Source organism: Salvelinus namaycush, chromosome 7 (assembly GCF_016432855.1).
Source record: "Salvelinus namaycush isolate Seneca chromosome 7, SaNama_1.0, whole genome shotgun sequence".
NCBI lineage: Eukaryota > Metazoa > Chordata > Actinopteri > Salmoniformes > Salmonidae > Salvelinus > Salvelinus namaycush.
The window spans coordinates 18385390-18404919 of NC_052313.1; the positions used below are offsets into that span (position 1 = coordinate 18385390).

General features: G+C 43.3%; 1 protein-coding gene across 2 annotated transcripts; it reads right to left on the reverse strand.

Annotated features, from left to right (window-relative positions):
- Nucleotides 1-1090: 1090 nt before the first annotated feature.
- On the reverse strand, nt 1091-18459 carry dcaf11 (ddb1 and cul4 associated factor 11). Of its 2 annotated transcripts, none has more exons than XM_038997668.1 (15): nt 18303-18459; nt 15808-16030; nt 15359-15486; nt 14972-15090; nt 14819-14883; nt 14504-14604; nt 14182-14328; nt 13767-13821; nt 13183-13251; nt 12993-13050; nt 12551-12736; nt 8470-8623; nt 2895-3047; nt 2578-2684; nt 1091-2353 (listed from the first exon to the last, which is right to left on the reverse strand). In XM_038997668.1, the coding sequence occupies exons 2-15, from the start codon at nt 16017-16019 to the stop codon at nt 2282-2284; spliced, it is 1626 nt and encodes a 541-aa protein (XP_038853596.1). In that variant the 5' UTR covers nt 16020-16030; nt 18303-18459; the 3' UTR covers nt 1091-2281. The 2 variants fall into 2 exon arrangements, with proteins under 2 accessions (XP_038853596.1, XP_038853597.1); XM_038997669.1 differs by lacking the exon at nt 18303-18459 and adding an exon at nt 18011-18276.
- Between the last annotated feature and the right edge of the window lie 1071 nt (nt 18460-19530).

Consider the following 19530-nt stretch of genomic DNA (forward strand, 5'->3'; position numbering starts at 1 on the left):
CCAGTGTTCCCTCCACTTTATCTCTATACATTTAAACTCAGAAATCCTAAAAACGACTCTGCTCAACTGTAGCCTATGCCACATTGCAAATGTTATTATGGCTTTATTATAAAGTGCCTTTCTCTTCAACAGTAAATTTTACCACGCATTGAATTGCATCTTGGTGCACAGATTTGTTTACAGAAAATGATGGTGTGCCTGGGCCTATGATTTCTTAATCTGGCCCTGCACACAAGAGCAGCCTAATAGATTGTGAAATGTTTCCAACCAGCGTTGGTACTGTACTAATGGAATACAATACTCTCCATACACCAGTATTGTGATGTAAGTATAATTGTGTCATATCATGTCACAAATGACCATATCAAATTGTTAATACATTTAGAGTAAAAGCCAGTCTCTTTTTTTGGCCAAGTCCTCTTTTCTAGGCCCTCTATTCAAAGGCTCAGATGTCAATGTCAAAGCTTATTTGAATCCATCCCTGTTGTCTGTGTTTGTCAAAAGCAACACATGCCTCACAGAGCGTTCTCTAAAACCCATTCCACCACTTAACATTCCATTATATGCTGCTCCATGTATCCCACCACTTAACATCTGCCTGTATTCATTCAGATACAAGCCCCTAGTGGTTTATCAGAGATACTTACTAATAGCCTCAGAGGCCAGTCTCCAGACAGCTCCCATCCTATATTTGTGTTAATTGTTCACTCGTTCTCCTTCCTTGCTCTCTGAGAGAAATCTGACTCTAATATTAGAGTACAAACAACATTCCTGCCGTTACAATACCCCCCCACGGACCTATGATGTGGCTCTATAGCAACTAATTGTCTGTTAACTGTGGTTGGCTATGCACTAATTTAAAGCGGTGTTCAAAAAAAATAATCCCCTCTTGCTTCTTATTGCTCAAGCAGCGACTTTCGTGAAAATCCATCTGTAAAGCAAATTACTGCAAAGACAGGTGGCTAAAGTAGTAACAATTACAGTTGTTATCAGATAACCTTTCCTGATATCAATCTGGCAATTCCCTTCATATTATTTCTGACGACTGTATTTGGCAGGTTATGTACTTCTACAAAATAACTCTGGTGAATATGTTCAAATAAATGTTTTATTGATATTGTAAAACAATTGAGATTGGAACATGAACATCGATATAAACACACAGTCAAACAACATACACACATTAATATGTGTGTACCCACTGGGCAGACTAGTTTTGATTTACAATTGGTTGAGTTGTCGCAAATGTGAATTCAACGTGAAATCAACAAAGCATTTCATCATCGGATTTAGGTTAAAAGTTTGGTGAAAACAATATTAAATTCCCTTAGGTTGATGACTTTTTGTAAATCCAATCAGTTTTCCATGTTGATTCAACTTCCCATAAATTGTTTTAAATGTTTTATTACGTGGAAACAACGTTGATTCAACCAGTTTTTGCCCAGTGGGTATCCACACGTGTACACACACATCCCCCAACCCTTCACTGTGTCTTAAACCCCAACACACATTATTCACACATTCAAATATTTGAATTGGAATTGTTGGACTCCAAAATAACTTATTCTTACCCATGGACATTAATACCATTAAAGTATTATATCTTATACTGAATTGTCATAAGTCTTTGTGGCTGTTTACAATTCGCCTGTAATTTATAACATTGTTTTCGTCTACATACAGTATACATTATTTGGGTGATGCTTTTTACTCAAAGCAACAAAAACATACTGTTGTTAAGAGGCTTGTTGGGGGCTCTCGGAGCAAGCATTTAGTTAGCTTTGAGCTTTAATAGGTTCTGCATAAAAGACTCCAGCCCAACTTAGAAAAGGCTTTAGCCTTCTTTAGCCTATACTTGCATGAGAAGAGACATCAACTCTCCTTAACTGCCATGGTCTTAAAGTTAGATAGCATGGTTCCGTCTGCACTGTCAGTGGAGGGACTAGTGCTGTGTAGGAATAACACCACCTGTCAGAAGACAATGCCTCAACTGTCTCGCTAAAATTTTGCCGTTCTCTGCAGATTGGCGAATACGGGGGGTAATAATGGCTTCTGCACCAACACAGGGAAGTAAAAAGGTAGAATTGGGAGATTAACACTTCACAATCACACTATAATTATTGTTATCCAGCATTGAATCAATGAGATTTCACGGTTTGCTCTGAGCTTGTTGTTTCGCTCTCTCCCTCTGTTGTGGTTCCACCCCTCCCCAGAGTGATGTCACTGACTGACACGGTCAGGCTATCCCATACCTATGACATCATCACTTCCAGTCCTTCTTTCAGTCCCTCTCCCTCTCCTCATCCAGTGGGTGGGTCTGCCTGTGCTCCCAAACACGCACTGCTCCGTCCCACTGTGAAGAAATAAATTAAGATTGAGGGAGAGAAATAGAGAAAAATAAAGAGGGAAGTGTGAATTAGAGGGAGGAAAAGGAACAATATGTTAAATGACAGGAAAGATAAGAGAACTTACATGCACATTGATTTAATGAGATAGGTTTTCTGAATGGTCTAAATTAACTTCCTGAATTGACGCCAGCCCCTCAGTGGAGTGGAGCAGAGCCAGCTAGAGACTTACGGAGCTGCTGATGATGTTGTCCTGGTAGGGATGCCAGCTGACGTCCCTCACACACGCGTCATGCTCAGAGAGTCTGGTCACCACGCTGCCCGTCAGCACGTCATAGACTGGACACACACAGTCCGTTATACCCCTTTACAATGCTTTTGACTCCCTCTAGCACACGTGTTAGCAAACACACAGTCACACACACAAAATGTCTCTCTCCCAAAGATACAGACCAACATACGTACACACTTTACATTCTACATAAACAGAATCAAACTATATTTCTCTCTTCAACACACACACATCCACACCCAGGCATAGTGACCCACCGATGATCTTCCCAGTGGAGCAGCCGGTGTAGATGAACCTCTGTCCGGTGGTGAACTCCGGGGAGAAACGGCAGCGTATGAGTGTGTGCAGAACGCCGTGACCCCTGTAGGTCATCACCGAGGTGTCGCCGGTCAGCTTGTGTCTCTTCAGGGCTGGGAGGACAGGCGAATAGAAGCACAGCAGGCAAACGACAGGTCAGTCAACACCGCCTTCTATTTACACAGTCAAATACAGCTGCCTTATGGCCAAATATTTACAATAGGACATGTAGTAGAAGATGAATGCTCAAAAGATACTGTAGGCAATGTTTCCTCGGCACTGAGCAGATTTTCAGGTCTTCCAGCGCGTGTTTACTGTGAACACTGAGGCTGTACCTGCTTTAAGTTACTGTTAACAGTGGCCACGTAGGCTACTGTGGCTATTTGATCATAATGTAGACCTACCAGAGTGGACTACCATCAAAAACAATGGAGAAAATGCATCTCATAACATTTTAACAAGGAAATAGCTGTTCTATCATTCAGCCTACAGTAGCAGCCTGCGTGTGGTTTTCAATGTAGGCCTACATTCCATGAGACTTTTGAAAACAACATGCAGGGCTTGACATTAACCTGTTTATCCACTTGTTCTTCAGACGAGGTGACTGATAATGTTGTGTTGTTTGACGCAGGAAACCACTTTACTAAATAAAATGCATTATTATTCCCATACCATTATTACAGAGAATCAGACAAATTATGCTACCCTCTGCATATTGGCTACTTAGCTTTTTCAAGCCTGTCTCAAAATACAACACTGCCCCTTTAAGACAAAAAAAAAAGCTGTTCACCTGGCTCGCTTTTCAAAGGTGTCTAGAAATACACGTTTTGTCCTCTCGTAGGAAGCAATCACTCCCCTATTGCTGACCACAAATAATCTATAACTGGGCTAATAACTCACTAACTTGCAAAGGATAACAACAAAATGTGCACGTGGCTACATGCAGCTCTCGCTTTGATCTCAAAACAAGTGCATCTACTCACGACTGCTCATGCTGTAAACACAGTACAGTTAAACGTAAATGGCACAGATCCATATATGGCAATGGTCTATTTGCATATAGGCCTACTGCAGCTCAGATTTTTATGCCGCACCGGTCTGTGTAGAGTATGGGCTGAGTAGTGCATGTCAATGCAATAGAATCCTACTCCGATGCGTTCTGCATTTCTTGCATAGATAATTTTGTTTCGGGATGTTGCATTGGAAATAGCTAATATTGCGTTGATTCGATCACAATTACCACAGCAAAGGGAAACGTTGATAGTGTTAACAGGGAAAACTCTAGAAAAGTGGTCACCAACCTTTTGAGTCAATATCACAGATTCAAAATGCAAGCCAAGATCAACCGCTCAGATTTGACTTAAAAAACATAAACCTATGCAACATTTACCAATTAAAATTAAAAGTACTGTAACAATGAGGTTTGTGCAGTAAGCTATTGGCCTAATACATTATCACAGCATATTAGCTCTGCTTGAATTGCCCTGCCAATGCATTGATGTTTGTGCCATTATATTTAAACATTTATGGTAGGCTATATGATCACACCGGTAATAGACCTGTTGTTGAATTACTTATGAGGCACATCTGAGTGAGCATACATTTAAATAATTTGCTTTTTATTTTACTGGGCTGATGGTGCCTGCATCTGATGGTCAGTATCAGCGGAGGGAGAGCAGAAATCTGAGGGTCCGCCTCTCAACATCCATTCGCTCTCCCTGACCAAAAAGGGTCAGTCTTCCAGCTGATGGCGCAACACGAGTCGCACTGCATTATTCCTGCCTCATGCACAAATTCATGTTGTTACTCCTATGAACAGAACGTGAAATATTCCTTGATATTAAAAAAGATCCTAGCCACTAATAATAACGCAAGCCTATAGATGCACTTCCCTAATAATTAATTACTGCTGCACTGCTTTTTTATAGAGCCGAGTGTAAATAGGAAGAAAGTGCATTTTATGTCTCATAAAAGTTTTGAATACAAAGTGTTGAGAGTGCTGAATAAGAACTTGAACTCACTCAAAAACAGCAGCTCTTTGCTGTATTCGTTGACAGTCTCTCTCTAGTCATGTTTTAAACGTTTTTAAATCTCACAGTAACAACTTTGCTGTAGCTTTCTTTTATGCCCGCTACGTTTCTGCAGACAATCTGACCAATCGACTAGGAATGCCTTGGAGATCGACCACGGTTAGTGACCACTGCTCTAGAAAATTAAGTGAAGTTCAAACTCTGTCTGTCTGTGGGCTGATATTTCTGCACGGCAGTCCCGGGGCTACTGCGCACACGCGCAACTTAGAGGGAACATTGACTGTAGGTAGGGATGGGGGGGGGGGGGGGGGGGGTGTATACAGTAGAGTATTGCGATTTTATTTTTGGCCATTTTATATCGATACTGTAACTCCAACTATCGCATTTCTTTACTTATTTTTGCTTGGTTAACGTTAGCTAGTGCTATTCAGCTATAACTGCGCCAAAACGCAGGTATTTAGCACCTTATAGAATAGAGATAGGGGACTCCTGTGCCCAAAAACCTGTTATAGCATGGGCAGCGCCACAGAGGACTTTCACCATTTTCAAGTAGTCAACTGGGTGAGACTTTCTATAGGTTAAGGAAGGATCACATAATTCCCTCCAGGTCATCAGGGGGGATCAACCAATGAATTATACTCGTGAGCAAACATTTCATAACTGCAGGTGGCAGTAAATCAACCTCGTCATTATACCTGTTCAAATAACACTCCATGTGGCAGTCTGCGCCCTTTCAGTTTGTTACCATCTCATAGAAGTAGTAGAAGAAAACGGACTACTTCAAAATGGAGATGGCCTCAATGGCGCTGCCCATGCTCTCACAGACACCATAATGGGACATACAATGTTGTGTCCTCTAATTATCTCTATGTCATATAGATAGTTCTCCATCTTCTTTTTAAAGATGGAATCTGCAGTAGGGGGAAACAGTGCCACTGGCCGACTACCACCTTCATTTTTTGTTTTTGTTGCGGAGCTGAGGAGCGTTGTGCAGCCTGGTAAAATAAATTACAGCACATATTGTGCTCTTCTATCACACATGCAATGATGTTACTGCTGTTTGCACTAACACTGCACACTGCCCTAACCCATCTGGACAAGAGGAATACCTATGTGAGAATGCTGTTCATCGACTACAGCTCAGCATTTAACACCATAGTACCCTCCAAACTCGTCATCAAGCTCGAGACCCTGGGTCTCGACCCCGCCCTGTGCAACTGGGTCCTGGACTTCCTGACGGGCTGCCCAAGGTGGTGAGGGTAGATAACATCTCCACCCCGCTGATCCTCAACACTGGGCTCTGGTCACTACACACCCGGGTTCGATCCCAGGCTGTGTCGCAGCCAACCGGGAGACCCATGAGGTGGCGCACAATTGGCCCAGCGTCGTCTGGGTTAGGGGAGGGTTTGGCTGGCCGGGATGTCCTTGTCTCATCATGCTCTAGCGACTCCACATGGCGGGCCGGGCGCATGCACACTGACTTCGGTCACCAGCTGTACAGCGTTTCCTCTGACACATTTATGCGGCTGGCTTCCGGGATAAGCGAGCAGTGTGTCAAGAAGCAGTGCGGCTTGGCAGGGTCGTGTTTCGGAGGACGCATGGCTCTCAACCTTCGCCTCTCCCGAGTGCTTATGGGAGTTGCAGCGATGGGACAAGACTAAACTACCAATTGGATATCACAAAATTGGGATGAAAAGGGGGTAAAAAGTAAAAGAAAATATATATATAAAACACACACACTTGAAGTCAGAAGTTTACATACACCTTAGCCAAATACATTTAAACTCAGTTTTGCACAATTCCTGACATTTAATCCTAGTAAAAATTCCCTGTCTTAGGTCAGTTAGGATCACCACTTTATTTTAAGAATGTGAAATGTCAGAATAATAGTAGAGAGAATGATTTACTTCAACTTTTTTTCTTTCATCACATTCCCAGTGGGTCAGAAGTTTACATACGTTAAATTGTTTAACTTGGGTCAAACGTTTCGGGTAGCCTTCCACAAGCTTCCAACAATAAGAATTTTGGCCCATTCCTCCTCACAGAGCTGGTGTAACTGAGTCAGGTTTGTAGGCCTCCTTGCTTGCACACGCTTTTTCAGTTCTGCCCACTATTTTTCTAATGGGATTGAGGTCAGGGCTTTGTGATGGCCACTCCAATACATTGACTTTGTTGTCCTTAAGCCATTTTGCCACATCTTTGGAAGTATGCTTGTGGTCATTGTCCATTTGGAAGACCCATTTGTGACCAAGCTTTAACTTCCTGACTGATGTCTTGAGATGTTGATTCAATATATCCACGTAATTTTCCTACCTCATGATGCCATCTATTTTGTGAAGTACACCTGTCCCTCCTGCAGCAAAGCACCTCCACAACATGATGCTGCCACCCCCGTGCTTCACGGTTGGGATGGTGTTCTTCGGCTTGCAAGCCTCCCCCTTTTTCCTCCAAACATAACAATGGTCATTATGGCCAAACAGCTCTATTTTTGTTTCGTCAGACCAGAGCTTAATTCTCCAAAAGTACGATCTTTGTCCCCATGTGCAGTTGCAAACCGTAGTCTGGCTTTTTTATGGCGGTTTTGGAGCAGTGGCTTCTCCCTTGCTGAGCGGCCTTTCGGGTTATGTCGATATAGGACTCGTTTTACTGTGGATATAGATATTTTTCCACTAGTTTCCTCCAGCATCTTCACAAGGTCATTTTCTGCTGTTCTTGGATTGATTTGCACTTCTCGCACCAAAGTACGTTAATCTCGAGGAGACAGACCGCGTCTCCTTCCTGAGCGGTATGACGGCTGCGTGGTCCCATGGTGTTTATACTTGCGTACTATTGTTTGTACAGATGAATGTGGTACCATCAGGCGTTTGGAAATTGCTCACAAGGATGAACCAGACTTTGAGGTCTTGGCTGATTTCTTTTGATTTTCCCATGATGTCAAGCAAAGAGGCACTGAGTTTGAAGGTAGGCCTTGAAATACATCCACAGGTACACCTCCAATTGACGAAAATGAGGTCAATTAGCCTATCAGAAGCTTCTAAAGCCATGACATTTTCTGGAATTTTCCAAGCTGTTTAAAGGCACAGTCAACTTAGTGTATGTAAACTTCTGACCCACTGGAATTGTGATACAGTGAATAAGTGAAATAATCTGTTTAAACAATTGTCTGAAAAATTACTTGTGTCATGCACAAAGTAGATGTCCTAACTGACTTGCCAAAACTATAGTTTGTTAACAAGAAATGTGTGGAATGTTTGAAAAAAATAGTTTTAATGACTCCAACCTAAGTGTATGTAAACTTCCGACTTCAACTGTGTAATAAATAGAAAAAAATGTTTGGATCCATTTAATCATGTATACTTGCATAGTACCTTATGATTGAAGATTGCAATTGGAGTGGCCCACTTGCTAATCTAATGTGCAAGCTAGAAGAAGAACCAGTAATGTATAACAACCTTTCTGCCTCAAACGTCCCTAACACCCTGACCCCCTTCCCCAGGCCTCTCACCTCTCTGGGGCACCTGCTGCCAGCGGTAGTCCCAGTTCTGCTGGGTAACGGCCAGCCGCGAGGCCGCCAGGCCCTCCTTGGGGGAGAACTTCCTCACGTCCCACAGCTTGATGGACTGGTCCTTGGAGTTACTGATCAGATAACGTGCATCGCCCTGCCATATGGAGAGGGCAGAATAATGATGGATGTGTATCTTCCTGACAGAAATAGTTGTCCCTGCGGGTGATTTGTGCAGTCAACGGACACACAGAAGATGTCGTTACCACAGAATGAGGGTAAAAATACTAATAATACATCCTTCCTCACTGATCGTAACCCTTTCTGATTGGTGAAACAGCACTGCATAACTTTGACCTGTCCAGTTGTGTATAAAAAAATACATTTGACCATGTACAGTGCCTTCAGAAAGTATTCATACCCCTCGACTTATTCCACATTTTGTTGTGTTACAGCCTGAAATCAAAATGGATTCAAAAAAAATTCTCTCACCTATCTACACACAATACCCCATAATGATATGTTTTTAGAAATGTTTTTTTGAAGTACAGAAATGTCTAATTTACACATACAGTACCAGTCAAAAGTTGACACCTACTCATTCAAGGGTTTTTCTTAATTTTTCGCTATTAACTACTGTGTAGGATGACAACTTTTCATTCTCTCAACCAGCTTCATGAGGAATGCTTTTCCAGCATATGGTCTCACAAGGGGTCTGAGGATCTCATCTCGGTACCTATTGGCAGTCAGGCTACCTCTGGCGAGCACATGGAGGGCTGTGCGGCCCCCCAAAGAAATGCCACCCCACACCATGACTGACCCACCGCCAAACCGGTCATGCTGGAGGATGTTGCAGGCAGCAGAACGTTCTCCAAGGCGTCTCCAGACTCTGTCACGTCTGTCACATGTGCTCAGTGTGAACCTGCTTTCATCTGTGAAGAGCACAGGGCGAATTTGCCAATCTTGGTGTTCTCTGGCAAATGCCAAACGTCCTGCACGGTGTTGGGCTGTAAGCACAACCCCCACCTGTGGACGTCGGGCCCTCATACCACCCTCATGGAGTCTGTTTCTGATCGTTTGAGCAGACACATGCACATTTGTGGCCTGCTGGAGGTCATTTTGCAGGGCTCTGGCAGTGCTCCTCCTTGCACAAAGGCGGAGGTAGCGGTCCTGCTGCTGGGTTGTTACCCTCCTACGGCCTCCTCCACGTCTCCTGATGTACTGGTCTGTCTCCTGGTAGCGCCTCCATGCTCTGGACACTACGCTGACAGACACAGCAAACCTTCTTGCCACAGCTCGCATTGATGTGCCATCCTGGATGAGCTGCACTACCTGAGCCACTTGTGTGGGTTGTAGACTCCGTCTCATGCTACCACTAGAGTGAAAGCACCGCCAGCATTCAAAAGTGACCAAAACATCAGCCAGGAAGCATAGGAACTGAGAAGTGGTCTGTGGTCACCACCTGCAGAACCACTCCTTTATTGGGGGTGTCTTGCTAATTGCCTATAATTTCCACCTGTTGTCTATTCCATTTGCACAACAGCATGTGAAATGTATTGTCAATCAGTGTTGCTTCCTAAGTGGACAGTTTGATTTCACAGAAGTGTGATTGACTTGGAGTTACATTGTGTTGTTTAAGTGTTCCCTTTATTTTTTTGAGCAGTGTATATCACAGACAGTGTCACCATCACACCTCCTCCTCCATGCTTCACGGTGGGAACCACACATGCAGAGATCATCCTTTCACCTACTCTGTGGCTCACAAAAACACAGCAGTTGGAACTCTGGGTCTTCCTTTCCAGTGGTGGTCCTCATGAGAGCCAGTTTCATCATAGCACTTGATGGTTTTTGCGACTGCACTTTAAGAAACTTTCAAAGTTCTTGAAATGTTCCGTATTGACTGACCTTCATGTCTTAAAGTAATGGACTGTCGTTTCTCTTTGTTATTTAAGCTGTTCTTGCCATTAAATGGACTTGGTATTTTACCAAATAGGGCTATCTTCTGTATACCACCCCTACCTTGTCACAACACAACTGACTGGCTCAAACACATTAAGAAGGAAAGAAATTCCATAAATGAACTTTTAACAAGGCAGACCTGTTAATTGAAATGCATTCCAGGTGACTACCTCATGAAGCTGGTTGAGAGAATGCCAAGAGTGTACAAAGCTGCCATCAAGGCAAAGGGTGGCTACTTTGACGAATCTCAAATATATATATTTTTTTGGTTACTACATGATTCCATGTGTTATTTCATGTTTTTGATTTCTTCACTATTATTCTACAATGTAGAAAATAGTACAAATAAAGAAAAACCCTGGAATGATTAGGTGTGTCCAAACTTTTGACTGGTACTGTAAGTATTCACACCCCTTTGCTACGACACTCCAAATTGAGCTCCGGTGCACCAAATTTCCTTTGATCATCGTTGAGGTGTCACTACAACTTGATTGGAGTACACCTGCGGCCAATTAAATTGTTTGGACATGATTTAGAAATTAACAACTGTCTATATATAAGGTCCCACAGTTGACAGTACATGTCAGAGCAGAAACGATGAAGTCCAAGGAAATGTCCGTAGATCTCCTAGATAGAATTGTGAGGAGCCATATATCTGATTCAGATACAGTCCCATGTGGCTCAGTTGGTAGAGAATAGTTCTTGCAACGCCAAGGTTGTGGGCTCGATTCCCACGGGGGACCAGTACAAAATAAAAAGTATAAAAATGTATGCACTTGATACTGTAAGTCGCTCTGGATAAAAGCATCTGATAAATTACTCAAATTTCAATGTACAATTCAGAGGGGTTGGGTTAAATGCGGAAGACACATTTCAGTTGAATGCATTCAGTTGTGCAACTGACTGGGTATCCCCTTATATCTCGTGAGGGTAAAAAACTATTTTTAGAGTGTTCAAAGTTTCCAAGAGCACAGGGGTCTCCAACATTGGCCATCTGACCAAACTCTGCAACCGGGCAAGAAGAACCTTGGTCAGGGAGGTAACCAAGAACCCAATGACCACTCTGACAGAACTACAGAGTTCCTTGGCTGAGATGGGAGAACCTGCCAGAAGGACAACAGTCTCTACAGCATGTCACCAATCTGGGCTTTATGGGAGAGTGGCCAGACAGAAGCCACTCCTGAGAAAAAGGTACATCATCACACCTGGAGTTTGAAAAAAGGAATGTGAAAGACAGAGCATAAGGCAAAATATTCTGTGGTCTGATTAGAAAAATGATACTCTTTGGTCTGAACGCATAGCGCTATGTCTGGAGAAAACCAGGCACAGCTCATCACCCGTCTAAGACTATCCCTACCGTGAAGCCTGGTGGTGGCAGTATCATGCCATGGGGATGCTTTTCAGCAGCAGGGACTGGGTGATTGGTAAGGATAGAGGGAACAATGAATGGAGCCAAATACAGGCAAACCCTTGATGAGAACCTGCTTCAGAATGCAAACGGCCTTGGACTGGGGCAAAGATTTACATTCCAACAGGACAATGACCCCAAGCATACAGCCAAACCAATGCTGGAAAGGCTTCAGAACAAAATTGTTAAAGTCCTTGAGTGGCCCAGCCAAAGCCCAGACTTGAATCCCATTGAAAATCTGTGAAAAGACTTGAAGATTGCTGTTCACTGCCATTCCCCATCTAACTTAACAGATCTTTAGAAAGAATGGGAGAAAATACCAAATCCAGATTTGCAAAGCTGATACAGACGCCAAAGACGACTCAAAGCTTTAATCGCTGCCAAAGGTGCTTTTGCAAAGTATTGACTCAGGGGTGTGAACATGTATGTAAATTAGATATTGCTGTAATTAATTTTTTATAAATTTAGAAAAACATGTTTTCACTTTCTCATTATGGGGTATTGTGTGTAGATGAGAAAAAAAATGTAATCCGTGTTGAATTCAGGCTGTAACAACAAAATGTGGAATAAGTCAAGGGGTATGAATATTTTCTGTGGGCACTGAACGTACTCAAATAGTGCTTTGATATGGATGATTACATACATTGTATCCTAATGTGTAGAGGGTGATTACAAATGCTGGACACATACACACGCAGCTAGTGTTTTTTCTATTACCTTGCTGTGTATGAAGGTGATGCCGTCTCTGTGTCCAGACAGCTGGCCCACAGGCTGGGGTCTGTCCTCCCGCAGCGTCCGCCTGTCCCACACCTTGCAGAGCGCGTCGTCGCTGCCCGAGAACAGCAGCTGGGACGAGCTGTCAGCAAAAGCCACCGCGTTTACGTCATCCTCGTGAGCATCAATCTAAGGAGAAGGGGAGGAGGGAAGAGGAGAAGGGAGGATAAAGTGTGTAAAAGAGTGAGGAGGAAAGAGATAGCAGAGGTCAACACAGTGAGGTGGGTTGTGATATACACAGAGGGCTTCCAAGATAAGAGGGACGCTCTGTATCGTCAGCAAGGCGATAGTGTGAAGCTTGGTGGGCAGACAGAGGGTGACTAAATACTCGCAGTGCCAATGTCAACAGCAACAGCAAATATGGTCTATAAGCACAGACACAGACCTTAAGGGTTCTCCTATTCTGTTCACGATCAAAGACGTAGAGGCAGCCATCATTTGCTCTGTGAAGAAAATAAAGAAACGGAGAGTGAGATATGCACTATAGGCTATTAAACATGTCCCTAACCAACTAAAAAATATTAGAAATTGATCTGAAAATGTAAAATTGGGATGAAGAAATTGTGTGCACCAACCCTCCAAGGATCTCTTTTCCGTCTGTGGAGGCAGCCAGAGAGAAGACACAGAACCTCCTCTCGTCTGGGCTAAGAGGGAAGAACAGAACATTAACCAGCCTCCTCCACTGAGACATCTCCAATTATGGAACATCATCGACAATCCATGGAAAAAATTGGCCTAAAATGGTGCTGCTCTCAAAAAGTTGAATCCTAGCTTCAGAGAAACATGCGCGTAGCTCAAAGTTCAGTGCAAGTGTAGCCTCACGAGCTACCCTGATTCAGTGAACCCCTTTTACACTAATTCATATAATTTAAGTAAACGTTGAAGTTACAAAGAAGTTAGGATTTCTCCCAAACAGCAGGAAAAAAGTGGAAAAATCACATAAATGGAGTCACTCAGCTTTTCATGTAATATATCATGAACTCATCTAATTTAAATGGTTCCTGTTGCTCCATTATAGTGGCACACAAAATGAACAATGGCCGGTTGAAATGATAGCTAGTTCCAAGGTCAGGAATCCTTGTGAATGAAGAGGATTGTAGGTAGAACAGTTTATTACCTGATTGGTTAAGCTATGAGTACTATGAGGGGAAACACTAACTTGAGGTCCAGGGCGGTATGGGTTTCACTGTCTCCATCTACACTGCAGACATGAACTAGAGGGGTACAAGAGAGCACACATCAGTACAAAATACACCCCAGTGACATCATGACAAGAAGCCCAAAATAGATATATTCTGGTGAAGATCGTGATGGCAAAAAACATCCGTTTTAATGTTTAGAAATAACTGATTTCAAAATGAGTTAGAGTTGAGTTCTTTTATATTAGATCGACATAGCTGTGATTACCGACTACGCCTCGTCTCATGTTGGTTGAAGCGCCGTCCTTCCACCTCACTATCTTCAAATTAAGTTATAATCCTACCCATTCCTTCATCTATGGTAAGGTCAGGGTGACTAAAATAGCAGCACCCCCCAGTGTGGGTGGTATCTTCGCTCTGGTGGCCTAGCCTTACTGTAATCAGACCAGCTGGAGTAGAGCACGTTGTGGGAGTCGGGGGTGAAGCATACGTCCAGCACGCTCCAGCCCACGTCCCTGGCCTTCACAGTCTGCTTCAGGTTAAAGCGCCCGCTACTGGTGTCATACAAACGGATGTTCTGGTCTAGGAAAGCCAGGGAAGGGATGCATGTTTTAGAAATCAGTGGTCACTACAAATAAAAATGTGACATTGTTTTAATATCCATTTTGTAAATGTACATGTAAACACAGTGCTTTAGAACTAAAGGAATTTCAATAATTTCCCCAGTCTACTGTAACGGATGTGTTCACATCCTTACCTTGGCAGGCAGAGAGGAACATGTTGCCATCATCACTGTACACACCACAGAACGCTTTCTGCTGGTATGTGTCCTTGTGTGTCACATGATTGGGCAGGAAACTGAGGAGAAGTGCAAACGGAACACCAATGGATTTCAGCAACAACAGGCTCCTCATCTGTCAACATTCAGGTCAATGGTCCGATAAATAAGGATTTATTCATTACAACTTTTAAGTGGAACAATTCATAACACATCCCCTTTCACTTGTTTCTGCAATGAGTTTACGGTGCTTAGTTTTAGTGTGTGGATGTGAGGCGTTTTGGTCATACTCACTGTGAGCGAATGCGACTACACTCTCCGTGAGAAAAACTGGAGCCTCGACATCGGCCTTGTTCCCTCTGAGAGAGTAACACAAATCAGAATCACCCTCTAGACCTGAGGAACTCAGTAGACCCAACATGCTTGCCCAACAATGCTTGCCCTCACCTCTGTTAGCATGTGGGTGAAGCTTTGCCTGCCTTTCAAGTCAGATGAGGCCGTGGTCAGGAGGATCTGAGTCCGGATTTCACTCCGGTCCAACTCCTGAGTGTCTGGCTGGGAATCCACTGACAAGACACAGGAGCAGTGAGCAAGAGACCAGTGAGGCATGCAAGTAGATATACATGTGTAAACACACTTGTGTAACAAAAATGCCAATACTTTTTATTTTAACTGTGGTGTCAAGTGCATTGGAATATCTATATGAATAGCACTATATCATATAGAAGGAATAGCATTATGTTTTTTGGTCATTTTTCATCCATTGCTTGCACACAAAGTAAAAAGTAGGATTAAATGTGACTAGTGCACTCAATGAAACCCAGCTTGGTTTACCGGGAGGGTTGTAACGGTCTCCTAGACGCCCCTCCCAGGCCCCATCGCTGTCCTCGTCAGAGTCCGAATACGACTGGACGAGCTGCAGGCCTGTTGCTCCACTCCCATGGACCAGCCTCACCTGGCCCCTTCATGTACACACAAAGATGAGGAGAGGGATGTGGAAACACTTGTGCTCATTGACATGAACTAGGACTAGGCTACACATAGGACACAACTCCAGAGGAGAAAGCACTCTATTCTGCATTGGCATGATTTCCTTATGAGTGCCATGATGAAAAAAAAAAAAAAACTTAAGTTTTCCCCTCTGCTGAGAAGCAATAATGTGAGTTTGTGTTGAGATTTTTTTTTAAACTTGGAGCAGAGTGAACTTCTTTAGTGCTAGGTCTACTCTTTGGCTACTGTACAGGCTATGGTCAGACTGTCTCCCGGTCCCAGCTTCCACTTACCTCCTCAATAGGTAAGCCAGCACTTGAGCTAAATCGACGTCCTCCTCTGCTGTTGACTGCCTGTCACCCTGCTGCCCCTCAGCCGATCTGCGACTTCTACTGCTGTTACTGTTATTACTGCTGCTGCTCTGGTTGGATTCCGCTTCAGACTGGTCAGGGTTGCCGCTGGAGCCCCGACCGCCGGACATCCCAGAACTAGACTGAGAGCCCATATACTGAGAGCCTGCCAGGGAAGTCAATGATGTTGTCTATGAGAAGTGAATAATGATGACAAATGCTTTAAAGGCCCAGTGAAAAACGTGATTTCCTGTGTTTTATATATTTCCCAAACTAAGACGAAATCTCTCCGCCATTGCCTAGTTGCAAAAATTCTGATAGTACGAGGATTCCATACACTATACTTGTTTTGTCACATAGTTCGAATAATTTCAGTTTATCTAACACTGTGAAATATATTTTCCATAAATAAAAATATTGTTTTTTCATCTGTTTGAAGCTGGTGTACAAACCCGAAAATAAAAGACGCAAAAACTAAACTTAAGAACGGGAAGCATAGAAATAGCGTACATAAGACAGAGCTACCGCTTCTTAGACTTGCTTCCAATGAGAATGACAGAATGAGCCTTCCGAGTTGCACAGCGGTCTAAGGCGCAGTGCTAAAGTAGTCACTACAGATCCGGGTTCGATACCGGGCTGTGTCGTAGCCGGCCGCGACCGGGAGACCCATGAGGCGGCACATAATTGGCCCAGCGTCATCCGGGTTAGGGGAGGGTTGGCCGGCTGGGATGTCCTTGTCCCATCTCACTTTAGCAACTCCTTGCGGCCGCCGGGCGCAAACACGCTGACTTCGGTCGCCAGCTTTACGGCGTTTCCTCCGACACATTGGTTGGGCTGGCTTTCAGGTTAAGCGATCAGTGTGATTCGGAGGACGCATGGCTCTCGACCTTCTCCTCTCCCAAGTCCGTACGGGAGTTGCAGCGATGGGACAAGAATGTAACTACCAATTGGATATCACAAAATTGGTGAGAAAAAGGGTTAAAACTACCCCCCAGGCCCCCCGGGTGGCGCAGTGGTCTAAGGCACTGCATCGCAGTGCTAGCTGTGCCACGGGAGATTGGGGTGGCGCACAATTGGCCCAGCGTCGTCCGGGTTAGGGAGGGTTTGGCCGGCAGAGATATCCTTGTCTCATCACGCACTAGCGACTCCTGTGGCGGGCCGGGTGCAGTGCACACTGACCAGGTCGCCAGGTGTACGGTGCTTCCTCCGACACATTGGTGCAGCTGGCTTCCGGGTTGGATGTGCATTGTGTCAAGAAGCAGTGCGGCTTGGTTGGGTTGTGTTTCGGAGGACACATGGCTCTCGACCTTTGCCTCTCCCGAGTCCGTACGGGAGTTGCAGCGATAAGACAAGACTAACTACTACCAATTGGATACCACGAAATTGGGGAGAAAAAAGGGGTACAAAAAAATAACTGCCCCCCCAGAAATTTGAATGACAGATCTATAACACATTTCTATGTGAATTTGGTAGGGTCGCCAAAAAGTTACATATTACAGCTGTAAGCCTGGAGGCAAATAAAACATATGTTTGCCATTCAGAGGGTGAACTGGCAAGACAAAAGATTTAAGTGTCTTTGAACGGTTTGAGTGTATCAAGAACTCCAACGCTGCGCGAAAAAAAGGCGGTGCAACTCAATACTAGGAAGTTTTTCCTAATGTTTTGTACACTCAGTGTATATGGCTCTGATGCTTGCTAATTCCCCATAGAGGATGTCATCCTCCTAAGGAGAATGAACTGGCAAATCAGCTGTCTACTCGCATAAAATATTTTCAAGACATAAAACCACACCATTCCAACACAGAAAAGCTGCTTATTAACATAGTTACTTAAAAAAGGTACAATATGCAGAAATCGCTCCGACATTTGCTGGTTTTTAAAATTCTAATAGTTCATCTAATTTCAGTTTAAGTGACAAAACAAGTAACGTTAACGTTGATGTCGACAAATATTGTCAAAACCGCTGTGAAATAGCTTTTCAATGTGAATTTGGTCGTGTCGCACCAAAAAGTTACATATAACTGCTTTAATTAACATTTTGGGGAAGGTAAACTATTTAACTCATGTTGTAATTAATTATAAGTAATATTTCATAACAATCTGGAAACACAGGATAGTTAACGTTACTTTAACAAAATCTGTTCACCTGTATGGGTGAGCTGCCTGACGTGTAAGAGATTGACCGTGTCTTCTTGACACAGACATACAACTACTAGCAAAGACTTAGCTAGCTAAGAAAATGCAGTGGCAAAAATCCTCAAGCGACTTGCTCTAACGTTCGTTACAAAAAACGAGCTAACCATCGCATGAATTGTCTGACTAGCTAGCTAGTTAGCTAATACAGCTAGCCTAGCCTAAAGATACCTACACTGTTCTAAGTATAAGGTTACACGCGCTTGACAGTTATTTGTTGCTGTATATTAAGCAAAATAACTTGCCAATTATGTTGTCACGAGTCCGTTTAAGAAAACGGTTTTTATCTGTGGATGATACGCCGTTTTCGCTGCGATGTTTTCAAGATAATACCAGACCAAAGTTGCGAAGTCCGTGATGCGCCATGTTGTTTACAACATAGAAACTCATTATTTTTTCTATGGTTTACAATACTGGAGCAACCTGCGCGAGAACCCCAGCCCTTTTGGTGTCACATGACCTACTCCCGCGAGAACAAGCTACCAAGTCAGTCAATTTGTGCCAGTGCAAATTGACAAGACATGTTGAAACTTGGATGTGTAGAAAATTCACCTCGTGCCTAAACTCTACACATGGATGACATTCTCCGCAGGAAAACTCTGAAATGAGGACATCCATAAAACCGCAGGGATAGCAACACATTATAGTGATGACATAAGGTTTAGCCCTTTACCTAGTACTTCCCCAAGCTAGCCTAATCTCATATGGCTGCTATACATTTGTTTTTGTTAATATTTCTTAAAAATATATATTTTTAGTTTATTATAGATATACAGTTAAAGTCAGAAGTTTACATACACCTTAAACTATTTTAAACTCAGTTTTTCACAATTCCTGACATTTAATCCTAGTAAAAATTCAGTTTTAGGTCAGTTAGGATCACCACTTTATTTTAAGAATGTGAAATGTCAGAATAATAGTAGCGAGAATGATTCATTTCAGCTTTTATTTATTTCATCACATTCCCAGTGGGTCAGAAGTTTACATACACTATTAGTATTTGGTAGCATTGCCTTTAAATTGTTTAACTTGGGTCAAATGTTTCAAGTAGCCTTCCACAAGCTTCCCACAATAAACTGGGTGAATTTTGGCCCATTCCTCCTGACAGAGCTGGTGTAACTGAGTCAGGTTTGTAGGCCTCCTTGCTCGCACATGTTTTTTCAGTTCTGCCCATGTAACCGATGTGAAATAGCTAGCTAGTTAGCAGTGGTGCGCGCTAATAGCGCTTCAATCGGTGACGTCACTCGCTCTGAGACCTGAAGTAGTTGTTCCCCACAAATTTTCTATAGGATCGAGGTCAGGGCTTTCTGATGGCCACTCCAATACCTTGACTTTGTTGTCCTTAAGGCATTTTGCCATTGTTCATTTGAAAGACCCATTTGCGACCAAGCTTTAACTTCCTGACTGATGTCTTGAGATGTTGATTCAATATATCCACACAATTTTCCTCCCTCATGATGCCATCTATTTTGT